Below are 20,986 nucleotides of genomic sequence, written 5' to 3'. Positions count from 1 at the left end.
GATGGCCTACAGTAGCCCAGCTGATCGGGATCAGCAGAGGTCCCCAGCCTGATCCCTTCCCCCTGGCACCAACCTTGATAGGACCACTGATGAGTGCAAGGTGGCGCACAACATATCTAAACCCCTTTCTACTCTCAACGTTAATTGAAAGATATTTTTAAAGATTCAGTTCTGACTGTTTATAGTGCCTAATGTAGTGCTTTACAATACTTCACAATACTTGTGGAGATCGAGGAACACTGGAATACCCTCACTTTGTTGAGCCCAACTGAGACTATGAGATAAATTACAAGGAGTTCTGTGACTGCTATATAGAATACTCGAGGCAAGCCAGAGACTGGTGATACACCCAAACACCCACCAACAGAGAAGTCAGGCAACAACACAGAAGATTGACCAATAATCTCATTCTCAAACCCTGGTCTGCTATTCGATTAGCACCACTGCCAGAGGAATAGGCACCATCTACGGCTCCCCACCATGTCGACTCATAAACATGTGGCCCATCAACTGTTGTTTTTCGGTAGCTGCGGCATGCCCTAAACCTTACTGAAAATCGGACCGATTAACTCTCTGGTGTTGGAAGTGGGCTCCTTACTGAAAGGGATTGCAGCCGTAGGGGCCACAGTATCTGCCATGGACAGCGAAATGACGGACCGCATGACAAAGGTGAAATCTGAGGCAAGACATGACCACCTTCCAGAGCCGCCTCAACACTTTGGAACAGAGGCACGATCAAGTAGAAGGCAAACGTGAGGTAATGCCAGACTGGGACAATGAAATTGACTTTTCATAGCATAAAGTTACAGATCTGGAAAATCGAACAACAACGGGATAACTTCCGTATTTATTGGTCTATCAGAGGATGCAGATCAGGACAATAAGATATCCTTCCTGCAGGACATGATCCCTAAGCTCCTTGATTTCCACCTCAATGACCCATTGGAATTTGAGAGGGTGCATTGGTTTCAAGCCTGCTCTATGGAACAAAAGCACCCTCTATGCTTAATCACAGCCTGCGCTCTATGCCATCAGCACATCAAGGCCAAGTCTGGGAGTTTGGTCGAGAGTGCAGTTCCCTTAGTTTTCTTTATTACTTTCAGCTTTCTTGTTTAACTGTTTTCAAAAGTTAACCATAATCTGCCTCGCATGAACACAAAAAGTCCATTTTAACCCAGGTATGCCATTTTACACCATTGCTTGATGCTCGAGGTACAGCCGAGCAGGACCGGCGCTTTCGGTTTGGAGCTTCCTCATACATGCCTACCTCACCTTTGTTTACCTGATCATTGGCCTGTCAGCACAACACTAGCGGAAAGTGACATGTTATTATGCCTTGAAAGGGTAAAAAAAAACACATTTAAAAAAACCAACAAAAAAAAAACGAGGCCATCCTCCAAGAGGTGAAACTCGCTTGTAGACATGTTGCTTTTTAAAGGCAACCGTAGTTTCTTTTCTGGCAGACTACTCATCACCTACCGATGTCAAGGACAACAAAGGTCAAGCACTCCATCTCAGACACCTTCGCTGGCGCCTTGAGTACAGCCTGCTGGACACTGCACATGTACTTGTCACCATGGAAGGCAAAACCAAAGACCTGGGTGACCTAGAAACATTTTTGTACACACTAGATGACTCCTGCACCAACCTCATCAGAAATGCCCCAATTGACCTCAACATCCACCACAGTCACAGCCTGGAGACCATCCAGTCACCCGCCGAAATACCAATGTGTCGACCTTACTATATTGAGAATCAGATCGAATAGACCTCACGCAGGCCGTCGAAGCCCTCTAGAAAAACAGAGAGAGACACAAATTGCTGTTGTCTCTCAAACAACCAACAAGGAGAAATTGCATGAGAAGTAAGATAAACAACAGCAGAGACCCCACTGGACTTGTATTGTGTGCCTTTCTTTTTCGTATCTGATTTCCTACGCGCTCATGCTGTTGCTGAATCAACCCCTTCGTGACCCCTCCCCCGTGATGGGCAATATTGGGTTGTATTCTCCCCACCACTGGCAATCACAGGCCCACTGGGAATGGGTGGGGAACTAGCAGACTGGCACCACCCTCACTGGAGTATTCAAACCTTCAGCACCTGCCCAATGACTTATAGTGCACATTCCACCCTTCCTACTCAGCCTTCTAACTACAGGGCCACATAAAATAAAGCAAACACAGCCCACTTCCTAGCCTCCAGCCCTACCACCATTATATGTAAGAGCACCTTCTTCTCATCCCTCATTCACTGTCAGTAGCTAAATATGGGCCTGGCACCATCCACACAAAAACAGGGCACGGGTCAAAAGTTGGAGCGATGAGGTGCAGGAGTTAGCTCGATACTCAAAGGTTTTAGTTATGCTACCCCCATCTAGCCACACCGGGTTCCATCCTCACAATCACTTCATCTGGTCCTCATTCCTCCCCGCCCCACCCATGGTTACCCATTCACTCCCACTACACTCTACTGCCACCCCTGGAGAGCTTTGCCATCAGTTGTTTTAGAAGTAGGGGACCCCTATATAATAATGAACTTGCTATACATAGGGAAATAAACTAACACCCATCCGATATTAATGAGCACAATGATTCAAAATACAACAAGCATTTGCTAGGCCAATCGGTCTTGCCTATGCGAAATCCATTGGCTTTGTCCATGTTTTTTTAGACATGTTGCCCGGCAGCACTATCTACTGGGCAACATGCATTAAAGTCATGGGAATAAAGGATATGAAGGGCCAGCGCTGCTGTGCAATATGTTAAATAAAAATAGAGTTGGTGGTGGGCGGGACAACACATGCAAGGCATGGGAGAGGAGGGTGTTAGCAGCAACAATGGGAGAGGGGAAAAGCAACACAAGGGAGGTGAGGGGGGAGAGCGTTTTATACGGGTCAGCAACGTGGAGAAGGAATAAGTGGGAGGGGAAAGAAGAAATAGTACCTCAATCACAGCGCTAGAAGTAGATGGGAACTAATTACATTGAATCAATCTGTGCTTGGTCCATGCTCCACAAAAAGAACTGTAGTGATGCTTGGCCTGCGCTGTCCAATTAGAACACAGCAAAGTAGAGTCACATTGAAGCCAACAAATGGTAAACAATGGATGGGATTCAAACCCTTTCTTGTTAACAATACGCCTTGCAAGCGAGAACGTATGCCCTGTCGCAGGCTACACCTAATATACTCCAAATAATCAATAAAACGTAGGAGCGAGCATCTGGTCTTGGAGGTTTATTGCCTATCAGCCAAAGAGGAAAGAGGGAATGTGGTCACATACTTCTAATGTGTGATCACTTTTCAAGATTGTCAAATTTATGGGGGTTCTCTGGCAAGGAGCAGACTATGCAGAACATGTCAGCTGATGCTGAGAGACTCTAATGTGTTCTCAGTGCAATATACCTCTACTAAATAAGTTGTTTAATCAGGGCCCATGTGGTTAAAGTGACATTATAAAGGTACTCTGGTTCCACTGGAGTAATTTTCCAACATCAAGTTTGCGGGCTACTATACCAATATGTCTAGCCTCTACGGTACATATGAAGTGAATATGTTACATTCACAACAGTAAAATCACACTGCAAAATCTTAAAACATTCACATGAAATTGTTTCTACAATATGATAATTGCAATATATTGGAATGCAGGTAGGTGCTTGAACAATTTACAGGTGTTGTAGTTCACATCGGTGATGTAGTTCACATCGCTCTTGGGGATGTTTATCCAGATTCACAAATGTTCGAAAATGCTCATATTGTACAATTTGAAAAAGCGCGTTGCTCTCTTTGTTCACTAAATTACGTTAAGGCGTGCCAAAAAATAGATGTTTTACACCAGCAATTTTTTTTAACTTAATTTTGACTCAACGCTCGTCATTGATTAAGTAGAGCCCCGTTTGTATTGATAGAAATAAAAAAAATGAACACTAAAAAAAAGGCCAAACATAAATGGACTTCTTCGTCGTAATTGTTGAAAATCTAATCTTAAACAGCAATCCCGATTTAGTATATGTCTTAGCTTCTTCCTGAAACTGGAATTTAAATAGTTTCTTTGCGTGGCAAACTGAAAGATGTGAATGCTCAAACTGTTTTTTTTATGAGTGCCTAGGGACGCTAACTTTTAGTGCACTATTAAATGCCAGCAATTTCACGCTGTCCTGTACAAAACAACATTCACATATTAGAGTACAGTGGAACCATATGCATATTATATTTACATATCAGTAGATATATATATTTACGTGCATGTGTACATAACTACATAGATACATACGTGAAAATATATTTATTCTGAATGTTTATCCTGTTTGCCATTATAACCTTCATTTTGTTGAATGAAAAGCCATTCAACCGGCGCCAGTCTTGAGTCTAACTTCACCCCCCAAGTAAGTCTCTCTGAAAGTTCATTGAAAATTCCTAAACACAAACATTCAATTTACTATTAAGAACAGGAATTGATGTTTAAACTGTGCCTTGTGCAAGATTGTATGTTTAAACTGTGTCTTGTGTGGTACTGATTTATGGATTACACAAAATCGCTGCACTCTCGCCTGATGTCCCAAACCCCATGGCTTACCCAAACTTAGAATTGGTTTAAAGCCAAAATTGCTTTACTATAAAGCATGCAAGTTTTCCATGTTACATATTTAAAACAGCGGTATTGTAAAAGGTCAGGAGGTATTATAGAAATGGAAGGAAGCTATCCTTAAGATTGCAAAAACCAGAGATACATAACGAGCAACGAGTTTATAATGTATGGAAGCGTCACAGTCCCAAAGCCAAAACGTCTAACGGAGGTCTTGGGATTTTAGAGGAAGTAAAGAGTTTACATCCTGTGCGGTTCGGACCCTTGAACTATTTGCAAAATGCACCACTTAAGATATATATGCGAGAGGGGCGTGGCCCTGGAAGATGACCAACAGGACGCTGTAGCCCTCGGCTTCGGGGGACACATCGTAAAATTCTTAAATATCCTTGACATCCAGAGAGACTTTACTCTGTCACAAAGCCCAGTATGCTACTGTGGATGACTTTGACAGCATGAAATTGCCAGAAGATGTGGTGAGGAGATCTGGTCCCCGATGCCGACGATTTGCATCTGGGGCCACCTCATGCATCAGCCCAGACAAGGAGCACTGACAGGGGGAGCTGGCCGCCAGCTGTGCAGCACGACTACCCTCCTTGGAGACGGAGAAAACTGGTAACTTGTGGGCTGCAGGGGTCCATAGCCCAGAGGAATAATCTGTGGCCTCTCTAGTCTGGCATTACGAGGAGGCGGGGCTTATGTCTTACCTTGGGAGGTAAGAACACATCGATGAATTGGCGAGTTTCCTCAAATAAGGAGGTAATGGATGACACTATAAGACATTCAGGAGGATTCCGAGTTTTTATGCACTTTAGGTGAAAAGTAAATAGGGGGAATTATTGGGTTTTCCACAATCCGAAAGCTGACCTATTCTTTACTGAGAATTCCGAAGTCTTTCCAGTGCATCAGCCTGATTTCATATTTCTCTTGAAACATTGTCATGGAATTTTCAGTAACCCTTTGGTAACTCTTAGTGTCCCTAAGTTGTCTTTTGCCTCCGTCAATTATTTCTCCTTGAACATTATTACAACATTTAGCCTCACTGCAGATGCCTTGAGGGACAGGATCAGGTTGTTAAGCTCACTGATTTGTATGACCCAAGACCCAAATCTTCTTCAGAGCAATTTAAATATGTCCATAAGCCTGCTATAAAGACTAGTCTTGATCAACAAACCTAGATCAGACATGATGCCCAGAAGACAAATGGGGATCTTGGGGTTCACCACAGACTCTGTTTGAGAGCTGCTTCAGGTAATGCAGAAAAGGTTTAATGCCATCATGACAAGTTGCGGAGAACCTTGAAGGTGGAAAGTGTATTTGTCAGCAGTCAACTGGTAATCATTTTGGAAGTACTTGCAACCTCAAACCAGACCATCCGTGCAGCCACCCTTCATTACAGGGCCCTGCAGTGGTTGAAGATCTTCTATCTGCGCAGAGGAGTGCCCTCAGAGATGGAGGAGATTTTGAGACCAGAGATCCAACGGAGTTTGAAACCCATAAAGGCCTAAAAAAAAGTTTTGGTTCGTTTCCAAACTTAATCATAAAATCCAATGCTAGCACACACGGTTGAGGCACTAGATAAGGTGCCCTCTGTATAAGTGAAGAGTGATCAGGCGATAAGCTTTTAATTCCCATAAAATGATGGCACTCCTTAACTGATCACAACCAGGCACTGTGTCGTGAAGGAGCCTTGAGAACCACAGGCAGCACTATTGTATAGAAGAAGGGCTCTGGAACAGAAGTTCAATGCTGCTACCAAAAAATGAATATGGAGGAATCTAAATTAATTTTTTTTTTTAAAGACAAAATCGTCTATATGCAGATTTCATACTAGAACACAGGAAAAAATCACATATTCGGGCTGCCTTTGCCTCTCCAAATTACAAAATGGTTTGGATAGGTGCCATTGTTATTCTGAATGACTACCCAGCAGTCAATTAGAATAGTTCAATAAAAGAAACCCACTCTTATTGGTCGATTGTAGTAAATCATATTTGCTTGAAGAGCAGATATTTCAGCATTTCTGACTGACTGGTTACCATTAATCAATCAGAACGATTCTCTTTGATTAGACACTTCAATTTGGTGGCCCAGCAGCCATTCGGAATAGTGTTGCCTGTACATGTTCATCGCATCGTGAAGTGTGTACGAGGTGATGGGCAGGCTGGCAATTTCGAGATGTTTGCAGCCAGTTTCAAGATGACGCTATGATATTTGTTCTGTGCAAGCTGCAGAAATGAAACCCAGAAATAGAAGATGAACCTGGCCAGTTCATGCGGACAGAAAAAGAAACACTTTATTCAAGTTGTAGCTGGCTAAACTCAAATGAATTCTCACTTATCACAACATGAAACACGTAAAGATGCAGGAGTGTCTCTCAATACTATAGGTGCACACCCCAACTCTCCAAAGGCATCTCATTACTCAAGTTCAACAATATCAATATCCAATGTTTAAATAAAAAAGCACTCTGTCAAGATAACTCAGCTTGGTGCCAGCTCTTATTTCTATGAAACAAACTCGTGTTCAAGAACCACTGTCTAAGTCTATTCCTTTCAGATCAAACTAGCAGCTGATTCTTAACCTCTGGCCCCCTGTCTGCAGGCTGTTCCCACTGTCACCTAAAGCGTTCACTAATCCTTGAACTAAATTAGCCTAGACGAAACACATCACTCCCACTTTGCGTTGTAAAACCCTCTGAGACAATAACATCTTCCGGAAGTGATGCATCATCCATATAGCATGAGACTCCTTGACAAAATAAGCATTTGCAATGCAATAGATTTCGCATTAGTGAAAATTGAGCTATTGGCATTGCAAATGATAATGTTTGTTAGATTTTTTTATTTGTCAAAAAATATCCCAGCAGTAGCATAAGTAATACAAGAAAATCCACGAAGCAAGGAAAGTGTGCAGTACCATAGGCTGCTACTAGGTGTGTCTGAGGAGTTGTAAAGGGACCTCTATTAGCCACATAAGATACTGCACCCGAAATGCAATTCTAATGAGAAAGATTGCAGATGAGCACGTTTCCTTTAGTTTTTATTGGAAGATTTTTGTTAGCTTGGGTTTTAAATATATACCTTTGTTGCTTATTTAGTTAAATAAACAACAGTGGTGCATTTTTAGGTCTCGTAGCGAACACAGCGCGTCAGCGCTGTGTCTCCGCTAGAGATCTTTTGTTAGCGAGTGTGCTTCCCAGGAGACAGTTTCGGCCGCGCGCATCCTTGGAGTGGATTTGAAACGGGAACGCGCGCTGTGGCCAGGCGCTGTCTCCTGGGAAGCGCAAGCACCACACACGCATGCGCACACACACACACAAGCGCCCTTGCACGCACATACATACATACATACATACATACAGAGACACCCCCCCTGACACATACACACACGCGCGCACACACACACAGACAAGTGCACCGAGGCCCCCCCTCCCCCTCCCCCGCCGTCACCGTCGCATACACACACGAGCATACACGCACACACACACACAAGTGCACCAAGCCCCCCCAGCCTTTTGAAACTTACCTGGGCAATGTCGGGGACTCTTCTATCAGCACGCGGCGCCCAACCTCCTGCTAGCGCGGCCCCGGGTCTCCACACCGCTCACAGGAGCCCAGGGCCGCGAGACGCATCGACTCCGCCTGCCTCCTGTTCCGGTCTGGACGTGGCCCCGCCCCCGTCACAGGCGACCGTGCCTGACTTCCGGGGCGGCCGCGGCGGACTTCCGGGGGCATTTAGGATGCTGCTGCTGATTTCTCTGTCCTCCGTGTATTCCGTCCTTGGATTCTTTCCGTCTTCTGTTTTTCTTGTTTACGTGTCCTGTCGTTTCCGTGTGCCGACATAGCTTTAAACCTTCCGACATGTTTGATTGCGGCTGCACTTTCTCGTGTAAATATTTTCACTTTTAATGAAAATCATACTCTGCACATTTCTAAAGGAAACGATCTCACTTTACTGTTCTGATTGGGAGTCCATATTGTTTTAGATCTACAGAACAACCCGTACCTCATTGTGCCCCGTACCCACATCTGAAGAGTCGCTGCTGCTTTGTTTTCTGTGACTCAGTGCCTCAGCATTTATAGTCTTCGCCCTTTCCTTTTGCAATTAATTGTTTTTTCAGGTGCTATTGTCCCAGAATGCACTATTTAGTAAGTAGAATCCTAGGGCAGAAACATGCAGTAGCCCTCGCTATTGCATCAGCAGGAAACGTAGTGGTTACATATATCTACCATACTTTTTCAGTTTTTAATTGTTTTGCAGTAGGAGGACATATATTAAACAAGCTTTGGCAATGCAAATAGGTCTCACCAATGTCTATTACAATGGCTTGTTTTTTTGTTTTGTTGGCTTTCATCACTATTGGGTTTGTCCCGCCCCTGCAGCATGGCTTTTTTATCTTCATATTCAGTTGATGACTTGTATCCTTCCATGGCTCACATCAGCAAACTATTTATTTTTCTTTGAGCACCTTGTAGGAGTGCACATGAGTGTGTCCTTCGCAAACGTCTGTGCGGCACAAGCTTATTCATCAAGCCACAATACCCCACGGCACCACGCTGCCCCCCTTCATAGCCCATTAACAATAAAGTGATGTTTTTACCAGTACTTTTGTGTGCACCCATTCTCACGCACACATACGCACATGTACACACAGACCCCCCCACACACACACACAGGCACACACACATGCGTGTGCACACACATGCACGCGCACACACACACACACACACACACACACACAGTTTCATGGTAGTGGTGCTCACTTTCACAGAGAAACCACCAAATCCATCAAAAATGGGCCATCGGAGTTCAATTAAAGTTATTGATCTCAAATATCCGATTTTGCCAATTTGATAAAATGGCTGAAAAGGCACTTCATTACTGATTGCCTTATTTAGCTCATGGCTGATGAATCATGCCTGCAAGGCTTAAAATGTATTTTCAAATGAACGAATATTCATGCCTATTCACAACACTGCGTACTTCACTTTCTACTCACAGAAACGCACACTTGCCCCCTCAAACAAAACACTCACACACTCTGATCACACCCTTAGTCTAATCTATGGCCACAGGCCAAGCACACTTATATACGTAGCACCACTGCCATACACACACGGACACCATCACTGCCATGCACACATGGACACCATCACTGCCATGCACACAGGGACACCACCACTGCCATACACACAGGGAAACCACCACTGCCATACACATACACAGACACCACCACTGCCATACACACACAGACACCACCACTGCCATGCACACATGGATACCACCACTGCCATACACACAGGGAAACCACCACTGCCATGCACGCACGGACACCACCATTGCCATACACACACACAGACACCACCTTTGCCATGTACACACAGACACCACCCCTCCCATACACACACGGACACCACCCCTCCCATACACACACGGACACCACCACTGCCATGCACACACAGACACCACCACTGCCATGCACACACGGACACCAAAAAACAAAAATTATGCAAAGCATTGTCATTTACAATGCCAGTAACTCAAACTTAAATGCTGCGAGACCTATTGCATTGCAAATGCTTGTTAAAGCTTGTTTAAATCCTTGTTCTTACCCTGAAATAGGATTTGGCATCGGAGGGAGAGTGGAAGGGCAGTTCTGCACAAACATCATAGCAGTCAAGATGCAGGTAGAGGTTTGCATGAACTTGTTACTGAAAGTTAACGAAAAAGCAGTCTTTGACTTTGCACCTTCCCAGTTTGTAAAGGGTCTGCAGCCTGCACTTCCTGTTTTCTGATGTCATTTCAGGTTTCCAAAGTTGATGGGAGAAAGGTGCTTCCAAAGCAAAGTTCAAGAGAAGCATCCAGGCATTACTGCATAAAAGACACCAAGGCCCAATGGGGAAATAAGTCTCTCGTCCTTCATTTGCCCCGACGAAGGTTCTCGCAAACTTACCTAACCCAACTCCACGGAAAACCTGACAGAGACACAACACACCACCTAACAGCACCCTCTGACCCCATGAAAATGCAGCTCTCTGCTATGTACTAATAAACAACTTGTAACCACCAGGCCCTATTCTATCACTACCTTATTGGCAGTGTCATGTGCATATTGAACTATGTAAGATGTATAGAACACTGTACCCTCACAGTCTATGTAGCCACCAATGAGTGGATGGGCCGCTGTACACCACTCTGATACCATCCGATCATATATGTGCTCCATAAAGCTATCAAATAAACTAAAATAAGAAGGAGAAATCAAAGGATGAAATAGCTGCTGATAAATCTGGCAGAAGTTAAAACATGGAATGTAATCAGCAGTAAATGTTATTTTTCAAATAAGTCTATGACCCATTCGAAATATCCCATGCACATCTTGTCACCAGGGGGCATACATTAAGATGATACATAATGTATTGATGGGTTTCTGTGATTCCCATACATCACTAAAATTCTAAGTCCCTAGGGTGAATGACAAACCCCATAAGGGTTGGAGCCATCCTGCCCAGCAAGGGCTTCCCACCTTTGCATTAAGGATACAATTACTTTAACAGACTGTAGGTTATAGCGCCTCTGTGCAGTAATCCCATGACCACAGAGGTATTTGTCTATGCAAGATTCTTCCCAAGGGAATTGCTGTCACAGCTGGGCTCCAGCTGACTCGTGGCTATTGGGAAGGCAGCGGGTCAGTACAGCAGTGGGAATCATTTCTTTGGAAACATCTGGCGCTTTGTAATGTGGGATAAGAGCAGCGTCAGTTCCCTCGACATGCTAATGGCTGGGCCTGTTTCAGAAGCCCTTTTGGTTGCTGTCAAGAACGATGCAATGGTTACCAGTATGACTCACATACTGGAGTGCATGGACTCGGGTATGATGACACCCTGCGTTTAAACACCAGAAGGTGTGGTTTGCTGCTGAGCCAACCACGTTGGTGTCTTTCAGTCCATAGTTTTTAAATGGTGAAAAACAATGTGAACTCGATTTAATTACAAGGGTCATTAGGCAAAAATGTACAAAATGCCCTGGCAAAGCAGTCAACAGTAATTTAACTAGGAAGGGTGTAGGGAGATGAACACAGACAGGGTGGCTTAGGTAGAAGTAAGGGAGATAGATCTTCCCAAGACCAGTGCCATCATACATGGAGGCAGAAACAAGAAAACGGGCGTGTGCGGTGCTGAAACATGAAGCGCAGCGCCCTTTAGATAAAAGCTATGCATGTGGCAGCCCGTGAAGATCAAATAAACGGTACTAGGCATAGGCACCCAAAGAGTAATACAAGCAGGAAATAAAAGAAGCAGTCCTCAAAGGAACACAAGACCTACAGCATGAGAAAACTGTACTTGGCCGGTGCTCTTGAGGGAAAAACAGAAGTGATATATCAGAACCAATAAGGAGCCAGCAAAGAAGAGTGACACCTGAGTCAACCAGTAGGCAGGATTACAGTCCGTTTAGGGAATACAAGTCTTGCAGACAGCGGAAGGGCAGTGCCAGGCTCGATCTAAAAACAACACTTCAGGCGGTCAATCCCAAACAGGGAGCCAGTCATAAATCGTGAAATGTTTGACAGAAACAATCTATGCATCCAAAATCGGGAACTATATCCCACTTCATAGTATTTGCGACATGACTCACAGAGTTCAGGCTTTGAAAAGTTAGTCATTCATAAGTAGTACCCATTTAGACAATGTAGCCACCAATCCCCATAATGAAAATAATCTTGTCTCTTTATATCTTCCCTTCATATTGTGCCTGATCTTAAACGATGCCTTTCTCTTTCTTGCACACCATCCTATGTTGTACGACTGATATGTTAAGTGCTTTTTGGATCCATTAGCTGGCTTCCATTGTGTAAACAAGAATAGAGACAGACCGACCGATATTATATAATCTATTATTTTTATTCAGTCTGCTGCCTATCAGGATGGTCTACAGGCCTCTCGAGTTTCATAATAAGACATTAGTAGCCATTCTATGTGGTGTTACCTGGACGGAAACAGGCCCAGTTTCGCCCAATTAATAGGCAACATACCAATATAGGGTGAGGGGCACAGCTGAAATGAAAAAGAGAAACAAGACAAAACATGTTGGCAAAAATGTAAGGAGTACAGAATATCACCTCCCTCAAAATGAGTTGTTTGGAAATATTATTTAAATTCACCACCTACACTATACATTAATTTGCTTATGTATTTCAGAAGAGGAAAAAATGGCACCATGGGTCTCTCGAAAAAGCATTTGTACAGAGCAGAATTCATTTTGACATCACATATGTGAGGGTTTTAAATGGCTATTTCTTACCTGGTAATGTGATTCTTTTCAGAAAGAAATCCAGTCCCACCGTTTGCTTGTACTGTTTTCCAAAAGCCTCCTGAGCAAAGCGCATTGCCAAAGATGTCTGAAATTATATAAAATAAAGATTGTATTAAAAATCCATTAAATTAATTAAAAATTAGATTTTAAATATTTGGACTTGTACTCACATGCTAAAAGATAGAATGGGAAATTGTTCAGGGATTACTATTATGTTACTAAATCGTAGTGCACAGAAGGAGATCTTACCTTATGTTTTAGGCTGTGTAAACAGAAGATTAGCAGAATGGGATCACTTACCCAACAGCTATCAATGTGCTTAAAAATCGATTGCTCCTGAGAGCGCATTGCAGGCACACTGTGGAGCTGCCTTATTGTTTGGACTATTTAAACCTTGGCTGGCCAATCCTAAAGAAGGAGCCAGACACAAATCTTTTAAAAGATAGATTCAGTGGCTTACCAAGAAACTATGCTAGAAGTGGAGTCAATTTATTTTATCTCCCTTGCAGCATTAGATCCCATTTTGACTACATGGCAAAAGATGCAACATCACTTCATCCAACAGATCCAGGCTCTTTAGTCAAAGGTGGGTGTCACCTGAGAAAACTTGTTCTTTCTAGGTAAGTTCTTACAAATCATGTGTAACAAACAACAAAACAACGGAATCTAGCTCGGAGTTCCGTTCCAGCCCAACTTCTTTCCTTCCAACCGTGACTCTTCAGAGTACTAAGTGTTTAAGAGCAGAAAGAACAATATTAGGAAAAGTAATTGAACAGACCCAAGCAGATATTGCTACACCTTCAATAGCTACATTACAGCTCCAGTTAATTGGGCTTGGCGCCATGTATATTCAAAAGCAGTGGAGGCAATGATGATCCTCTGTAATGTGAGGTCCTTCTGCTGACTAGTAAAATGCGCACTTTCTGATCTGTTGACTATGGTGTTGGAGAATAGAAAATCTCAGCTCAAGGCCCATCCTGAGATTTCCACCTTTCTCAGGTTTTGTTCTGCTCTTTCCTCTGGGCGTGAAGCCTATCTAGTGATTATACAGTAATTTGAGAAGTCCTATGTATTGATAAAGATGTTTGGCAGTCTGCCATTTTTAACACATGTAGATTCAACAAGCAGACACAAAACGTAACCTATGCATACCTACTTATGCGGCCCTAATTACAAAAATATAGAACTTACGAATAGAGAAAATATGCAATCATTGATGAATTTTCAGTCGTAGGTTCAGAGGCAGAAGGTGGTAACATGGGTATTCTCATGGGGGAAGGTGAGCTGGAAGGTGTGCACACCGACAAAAATGTAAATTTATAGGTATTCACAAACATTTCCAATGTATGGTCACACCTAATTTACACAACTAAACTTAAAAAGGATGGAATTATTGTATAAATAATAGCTTCATATTCTCATATCTGAAGGAGGAGGAGAGCAATCAGTTTCTCCATGTCAGTCTAACATTTCAAATAGCATGCCGACTGATCTTCTTTTCATGGGGCAAGTGGCTGAAAGAATGGTCTCAGATCTTTGGTTTCCTGAAGGAAACCACCTGCTCTACAGCCATTTAATGACATTATGCGCAGGCACGGGCAGTAAATCCATGGACATCAATTCACTAAAATGTGAGGGGTGGAGGAAATAATTTCACATGCCCTTTGACCCCCAGATGATGTTACAGGAAGTGGCGTCAGAAAACCCTTAACCTCATAAGATCACAGGAATCGACATCACATGACATTTACCCTGCTGCCATATTGGAAGTGACGTATCTTAACTTTGGCTAGTTACACCACAAAAACTGATCGGAAAATCTCTAGAAGATACAAATGAAATAATACACTGCACACAAAAAAACATTTTTCAATCCAATTGAAATTCTCCTAGACACAGTTTCAGTACCAAACAATATCTTCAGCTACAGAGGTGAAGTAGTGCATCATCACATGAAATGAAATGAAATGAAATGAAATGAAATTGGGTTTATAAAGCGCATGGCTGCCCTCGAGCGTCCCAGCGCTGTTAAAATAATAAACAATAATGATAATTGCAGAGAACTCAGGAGGGGAAAGATCTAAGATGTGTTAGGGAAAAGGAAGGTTTTAAGTGCCTTTCTAAATTTCGGATAGGAGGCTTCCATCCGGAGCTCCCTAGGAAGTGCATTCCATTTCTTTGCCGCATTCAGCGAGAACCGGCGACCTCCTGAACGTGCTTTCCTCACTCTAGGAATGGTGGCCAGGTTTTCTCCCTCGGACCGCAGGGATCGGGCTGGTTTGTAGGGGCAGATCATGTCTCTCAAGGCCGGAGGGCCTTTACCTTGCAGTGTCTTGTGTGCAATGCAGAGTGATTTAAAGGAGACTCGCTCCTGAATTGGGAGCCAGTGGAGAGCTCTTAACAGAGGTTTAGCTGAGGCCCGCCTTGATGCCCCCATGAGCAGCCGGGCTGCGGCGTTCTGTACTCGCTGAAGAGTATTAATGGAGGCCTGAGGTGCAGCCAAAAAGAGGGCGTTACCATAATCCAATCTAGATAGGATTAGACCCTGGATAAGTAACTTTCTTGATTGGAAAGGCAGAAGAGGGAGTACCTTCCGTACTGCTCGGAGAAGGCCAAAGCAACCTCCGGCAACTTTCTCTGCATGGGTCTTAAACGTTAATTGAGGTTCAAACCAAACCCCAAGACTTTTGATTTTTTCCTTAGGTGGAGGGAGTTCACCCATGCAGGGGGGCCAGAGCTCAGCGGGCAAAGATGTCGCTTGACTACCCAGAAGCATGATCTCTGTCTTAGCTCCATTTAATTTGAGCTTAGAATCAGTCATCCACACGGAGACTGCAGTTAGACATTTGAAGAGATCATCTGGGCATCCCCCTTGGCGTGCCAGCGAGACGACAAGTTGTGTGTCGTCTGCGTAGCTGATGGATTTGATCCCAAAGGGGGCAATTATCTCCTCTAACGGGGCCATGTAAACATTAAACAGTGTGGGGCTCAGGGAGGAGCCCTGAGGAACCCCACACTGAAGAGGAGTGGATTTGGACATGGAACCATTTTCCCATATCCTGAAAGATCGTTTTTCCAGAAATGATTCCAGCCATTTGAGGGCAGATCCTGTGATGCCCAGGTTGGCGAGACGTTTGATCAAGGTTATATGGTCCACAGTGTCGAATGCAGCGCTTAGATCCAGGAGGATCAGAGCCGCTGATCCCCCTGAGTCTAAGATGCATCTGGCCTCCTCTGTCACCGCTACGAGGGCCGTGTCGGTGCCCTGGCCTGGGCGAAAGCCTGTTTGAGAGCTGCTCAATAGACTATTAGTCTCTAGATAACCAGAGAGCTGCCTATTCGCCAGTTTTTCAGCCACTTTGCCCAATCAATCAATCAATAAGGCCATTTTAAATAGTGTACAACAAGGAAAAATTGGCTAAATCACGCATTATCAAATAAATGTATTGTATAATGGGAAGGTCAGTTGGCACAGAATGCTCACCACAAATGTTCTTAGGTATTATGTGCTGTATAATGGAAAGGGCAGTGGGCAAAGAATACTCAGCACAAGTGCACTTTAAAAGAATTAACGTCCCTTTCCCCACTGCCATGATGAGGATGCCAGTAGCGAGCTTTCTGTCATTTGTGCCCGAACATGTGGCATAACATGCAGTCTAAGTTGTTGCTATAGATGGAGCAATCTTGAAGTCCACTACAAGAATGGTTTTTGCACAGTGCATGCTGAAACTTTCTATTTGAAGGTTCTTTCAACGTAATGATAAGAGAAAACGAGGCACAGTATAGAAGGTTATTGGCTAAGATCACACACCTTGATCAGGTGAGAAGCTAGCATTGATCCCTCTTTTCCTAGTTTCCCATTGTGCAATTTAGCCACTAGATGGGTGCCACTTTATTTATACAGTTTTACATCAAAGTTTGTGTTTTTTATTATTTCCCACATTTAAGGCGTAAGAGTAATTAATGGTAATGCTTACATTCAAAATGCAGGGGGATATTACAAGTGGCACTGCAGGAGGTGCAAACCATGCCATGCAGTTGCTTCTTCCTCTCATTGAGATGACGCACATCTTTCATGGTTTCGCATCTGTGCTCTCCTGACTATTGTGCGCAGGCTGTCTCAATCCCTCGAATAATAAATGCACAGGTGGTGTTAGAGGGGGGGGGGGGGTCAAGCTCCCTTCCAGGAGGCTCAGTTCCATGAAAACTAACTCTTACAGGGGCACGGCCTTTCCAATGCGCATTTCACTTAGTACACTTAACATTAGTACACTTGACATCATAAAAATTACACATTTGAATCCCAGGAGGGGAGAAAGGATCAACAATGAGTTGTGATAAGAGCTGCTACCTACAGTGCTTTGAGTGTACGTTCTTGGGATGGCTCAGCAGGTTAATTCCCTGGTGCAGAGTTTACTGTGCATCTTGTAAATTACAGACTTACATTCCAGTGTAATTAGGGAAATCTATCACAGCTCTGAAAACGATATTAAAAGTACGTTTGAGTGGAGGTAATGCTGCCTGTTACGTACAGTAATTTTCAGCAACTTACCTGTGGCAATAACTGAAATGCCACTAACTAGACTTCCTTTACATTATTTACAGACCACCGTTTCAAATATATCCACACAATTCACGCGCCGTCACTTGCACATGCTTTCACTGAATATGCTAACGTCGAAATGTGGAAATTGTGATTTTAGTAGCTTTCTGAGTTTTAAATATTGTGCTTTGGGCACCGGGCACTTGTTTCCAAGAAAAGTACATTGTCATTCATAGAGTAGTATTTCAGAATCAAGCAATTAGCTGCAATGTTTTAAGTAAAAACTGTGTTATATGGTACTGTTTTGCTGTAAGAGCTCTCCATTGTTAATACATGTAATGTCAGCCTAACATCCTAGAATGATAGAAAGGCCTGACTAAGATAACCAGAAGACACCAAAAAGAGGAAGGACAGCAGCCTTTTGAATGGAAAAGTACATATATCTCAAGGCTTTCCATATTTTGAATCTGGAGATGCACTTACAGCAAAATTACATTTTTGATTTTATCAAATGTAAGATTGTTGAGGGATGGAATCAGAGTAAAAGACTCTGGGCTTTTCGTAAAATTTTTAAAAAGATGAAAAATGGATAGAACTGTGTCAGATTGCACTTCTTTGTTTAGGCAGAGCAGCTAGAAAGTATGAATGCTGCTTTACATATGAACTCAGCTTCAGTTACAGTGTATTTTGAATGTGACTGTGAGTTGGCCCCTAAAGCTTCAACCCCGCGCCTACCAGCTCTTTAAAAAGTAAATCCAATGCTGGGCAGCTCACACCGACGTGGCAGAAGTGTACAGAGGACTCACCACTGTAGTTCCAACTCACAGGCTAGCTGCGTCTCCCCTCCGATGATCACAAAGTGCCAGGCAGACTATGGACTTGTCAACAACGCAGCTCAACGTGCCCACGCACATGTGTACCCCAAAGGTCTACTCCTAACCCTGTGTTCCCCATTATTTACGTGTGCAGAGTTTGTGCATACAAACTGGACTGATTGTGTTACTGGCATAGATTGGAAATGACATATGAAGCACTTACACTCTGGACACCTAACCATTAGGTTTTCTCACTGTTTGTTGTCAATTGCCAGAACCCCTTTCGAGGGCCGCGTACAAGCAGGAGATACTGGACCCTACTGTGGGGCTGAAGGTCTTTTACTCCTGGTGTCCAGGGTCCCTACCTACTATGGGCTATGAGTAACTGGGCCAAGTACTACCCCATCAACACTACTCTCAGTGGAGTCCAAGCAAGGCTTCTTTTTTAGGGACAGGGAGGTGCAAGGTTTACATGGGCACAAGATTCCAAATACGCTCGGCAAACTCAGCAACGCCAATAAATGAATGTCCAGCCAGATACTTGTTTTTATGAAAAAAGTACCATTTATGAAAAAGCACAAAGTGAAATAAGGGGCACCACAAATAATATCGCAAGGCCAGCTTTCATACCAAGTCACACTTCCCTGTCCATGGACTGTGAATATTCCCAATTTATGTGAGGTCAAATTTAGGGTAGGCCCGCTAGTGGGTACGAGTCTTAGAAGTTCCACAGAGGCTTTTTTTAAAAGTCAAAGTTTCTCAGCACTGTAGTGCTACAGTCAGAGTAGGTATCCCTAGAGGCTCTGCAGCCCTGTGATCTGTCTTATTCCCTCTCGCTGGTGTTACAATACGGAAGGCCCGGCCGCAAGTCAGTGGCCCGGCGAGGATTAGGATGGATGCTGAGGGTGAGGAGGCAGGCATCCACAGCACTCCTTCGGTCTTACGGTAAGTTTCCCTGATTCCAGCAGCAGGTCTCAGGTGGCCTCTGGGTTCTGGCAATTGAGTCGATGTTCTGCTTACATGGATCGCAACCTGCTACGCTTCACTTCCACACACTGCTCAAGAGCTCTTCACCGCAATGCCTACATGGCGTACGGGCACCACGAACACATGTACTCCAAGTGACAGCTCTTCCCGGACAAAGCACAGCAAAGGGCAACAGCCCTCTTTGGTCACAGTGATGCACCACGGCGACAGTTCTTAATCTTCACAGCTGCCCCCACCTGACATATGAGGGCCGCAAACAGCAGCACACAGGTTGATGGTCCCTCCATGTCACAGCTCTGCACAGGGCAATGACTGTCTTCAATCTCAGCGATGCACCAGGGCGAGGACCCTTAATCTTCACTGTGGTACTGGCCTGGCATACAGGGGTCACAAGCAGCAGCACAAGAGAAGACAGCCCAATCAGTGCGAAACAAAGGTTTTCTTTCAAGCTCCATATAATTTGTTCAACTAAAAATACGATCCATATGCAGAATGCTGGACACCCTTTCCAATCAGAATGCCTGCATCATTTGAATGTCCAGAATTGCCCTTTGAAGCGTATCAATTGTGTTGGAGTCTAGAATGACTTCTTCCAATATACAGCTGTTGCTAAAACGTTGGCAGCCACTGATGCTCTCAACAAATGGTAGCCATGGCTTTTGCCCGTGTAATCACGTTTGGTGCTGAGAAGAAACCAAAAAGGCAACATCTTAAATTGGGGGTCTGTCACATTAAATCAGCTATTCCTACTGTCTCAGTCGATTATTAGACTATGGAAACAGGTATCCGGGAGATCAAGGCATACCATTCAATCCGATTGAATGGTATACTTTGATCTCCCGGATGCAGCCCTAAGTAAACAGTGTTAAATTCTCCTATCTCAAGAACTTGTTGAGGAAGCTAAGATCTGAAATAGAAGCTCCTGTAGTGTAAACTGGTCACCCTAGGAATCGAGGCATGTATGCTAAACCTAATCCAGGCATTTTATAGCAATACATAATTTTCAGTCCAAAACACAGTGCTAGCTTTATTAGATTAGGACACACAGTGTCTAAACCAAAGCTGCAATTACTGCACCCACGATTTTCAATTCATAATTGTCTGACTTACTTTAAATTTACAGTCATTTCCAGCAAAGCTAGGTGGTGAGGACCTTTCCATATTAATGTACCTGAATTACTTATTCTTTATTGATCAGGCACCTAGTGAGCTGCAGTGCCTCATAGATAGACTGGAGTCCTTTAATAATGATAATCATTTGACTCTCAATCAATCAGCGGTCTTAAAGAATGCATAGCTACTCAAAGGGTGTCTCGCTGATACTAGGCTCGCAGACTATGAAACGAGACACTAAATGCACTTTCGAATAGCCAGGTTTAAAGACGGCGTTTGAAGATGCATTCATCCAATATCGTCCGAAGCTAAAAAGGGATCAAGTTCCAACCAGTGGCAGTCAAGAAAGAACAGGATGAACCACCCGATCTTTTTCTCTTCGTTCTCGAACCACCACCAGCAAAGCATCAGAGGAAAGCTAAGGTCAGGCCGGATGATATGGCATAATCCTTTTCGCCAGGTACCATGGCCGTGATTGGAGAAAGGCTCTGTGAGTCTGCATGAGCCCTTTTAACCGAACTCTCTCCTTGACAGGAAGCCAATGCAGCCATTTTAGACAATGTTGAATATAACTTATTTTATGTACTTTTAATAGAAATCGAGCTGACTCTTTCTGAACTAGCTGCAAT

At 43.7% G+C, this 20,986-nt stretch overlaps 1 protein-coding gene across 1 annotated transcript in view; it reads right to left on the bottom strand.

Moving 5' to 3' along the window:
• The window catches only part of RAB28 (RAB28, member RAS oncogene family), a 653,251-nt gene that overhangs the window by 593,670 nt on the left and 38,595 nt on the right, over positions 1-20,986 (bottom strand). Inside the window, exon 2 of the mRNA XM_086964082.1 lies at positions 12,888-12,984. Coding sequence (XP_086820208.1) covers positions 12,888-12,984 — 97 coding nt within the window. The remainder of the gene's footprint in view (positions 1-12,887; positions 12,985-20,986) is intronic.

The sequence above is a fragment of the Lissotriton vulgaris genome, chromosome 3_2 (genome assembly GCF_964263255.1).
Source record: "Lissotriton vulgaris chromosome 3_2, aLisVul1.2, whole genome shotgun sequence".
Taxonomy (NCBI): Eukaryota; Metazoa; Chordata; class Amphibia; order Caudata; family Salamandridae; genus Lissotriton; species Lissotriton vulgaris.
This window is presented reverse-complemented; position numbering and strand designations above follow the sequence as displayed.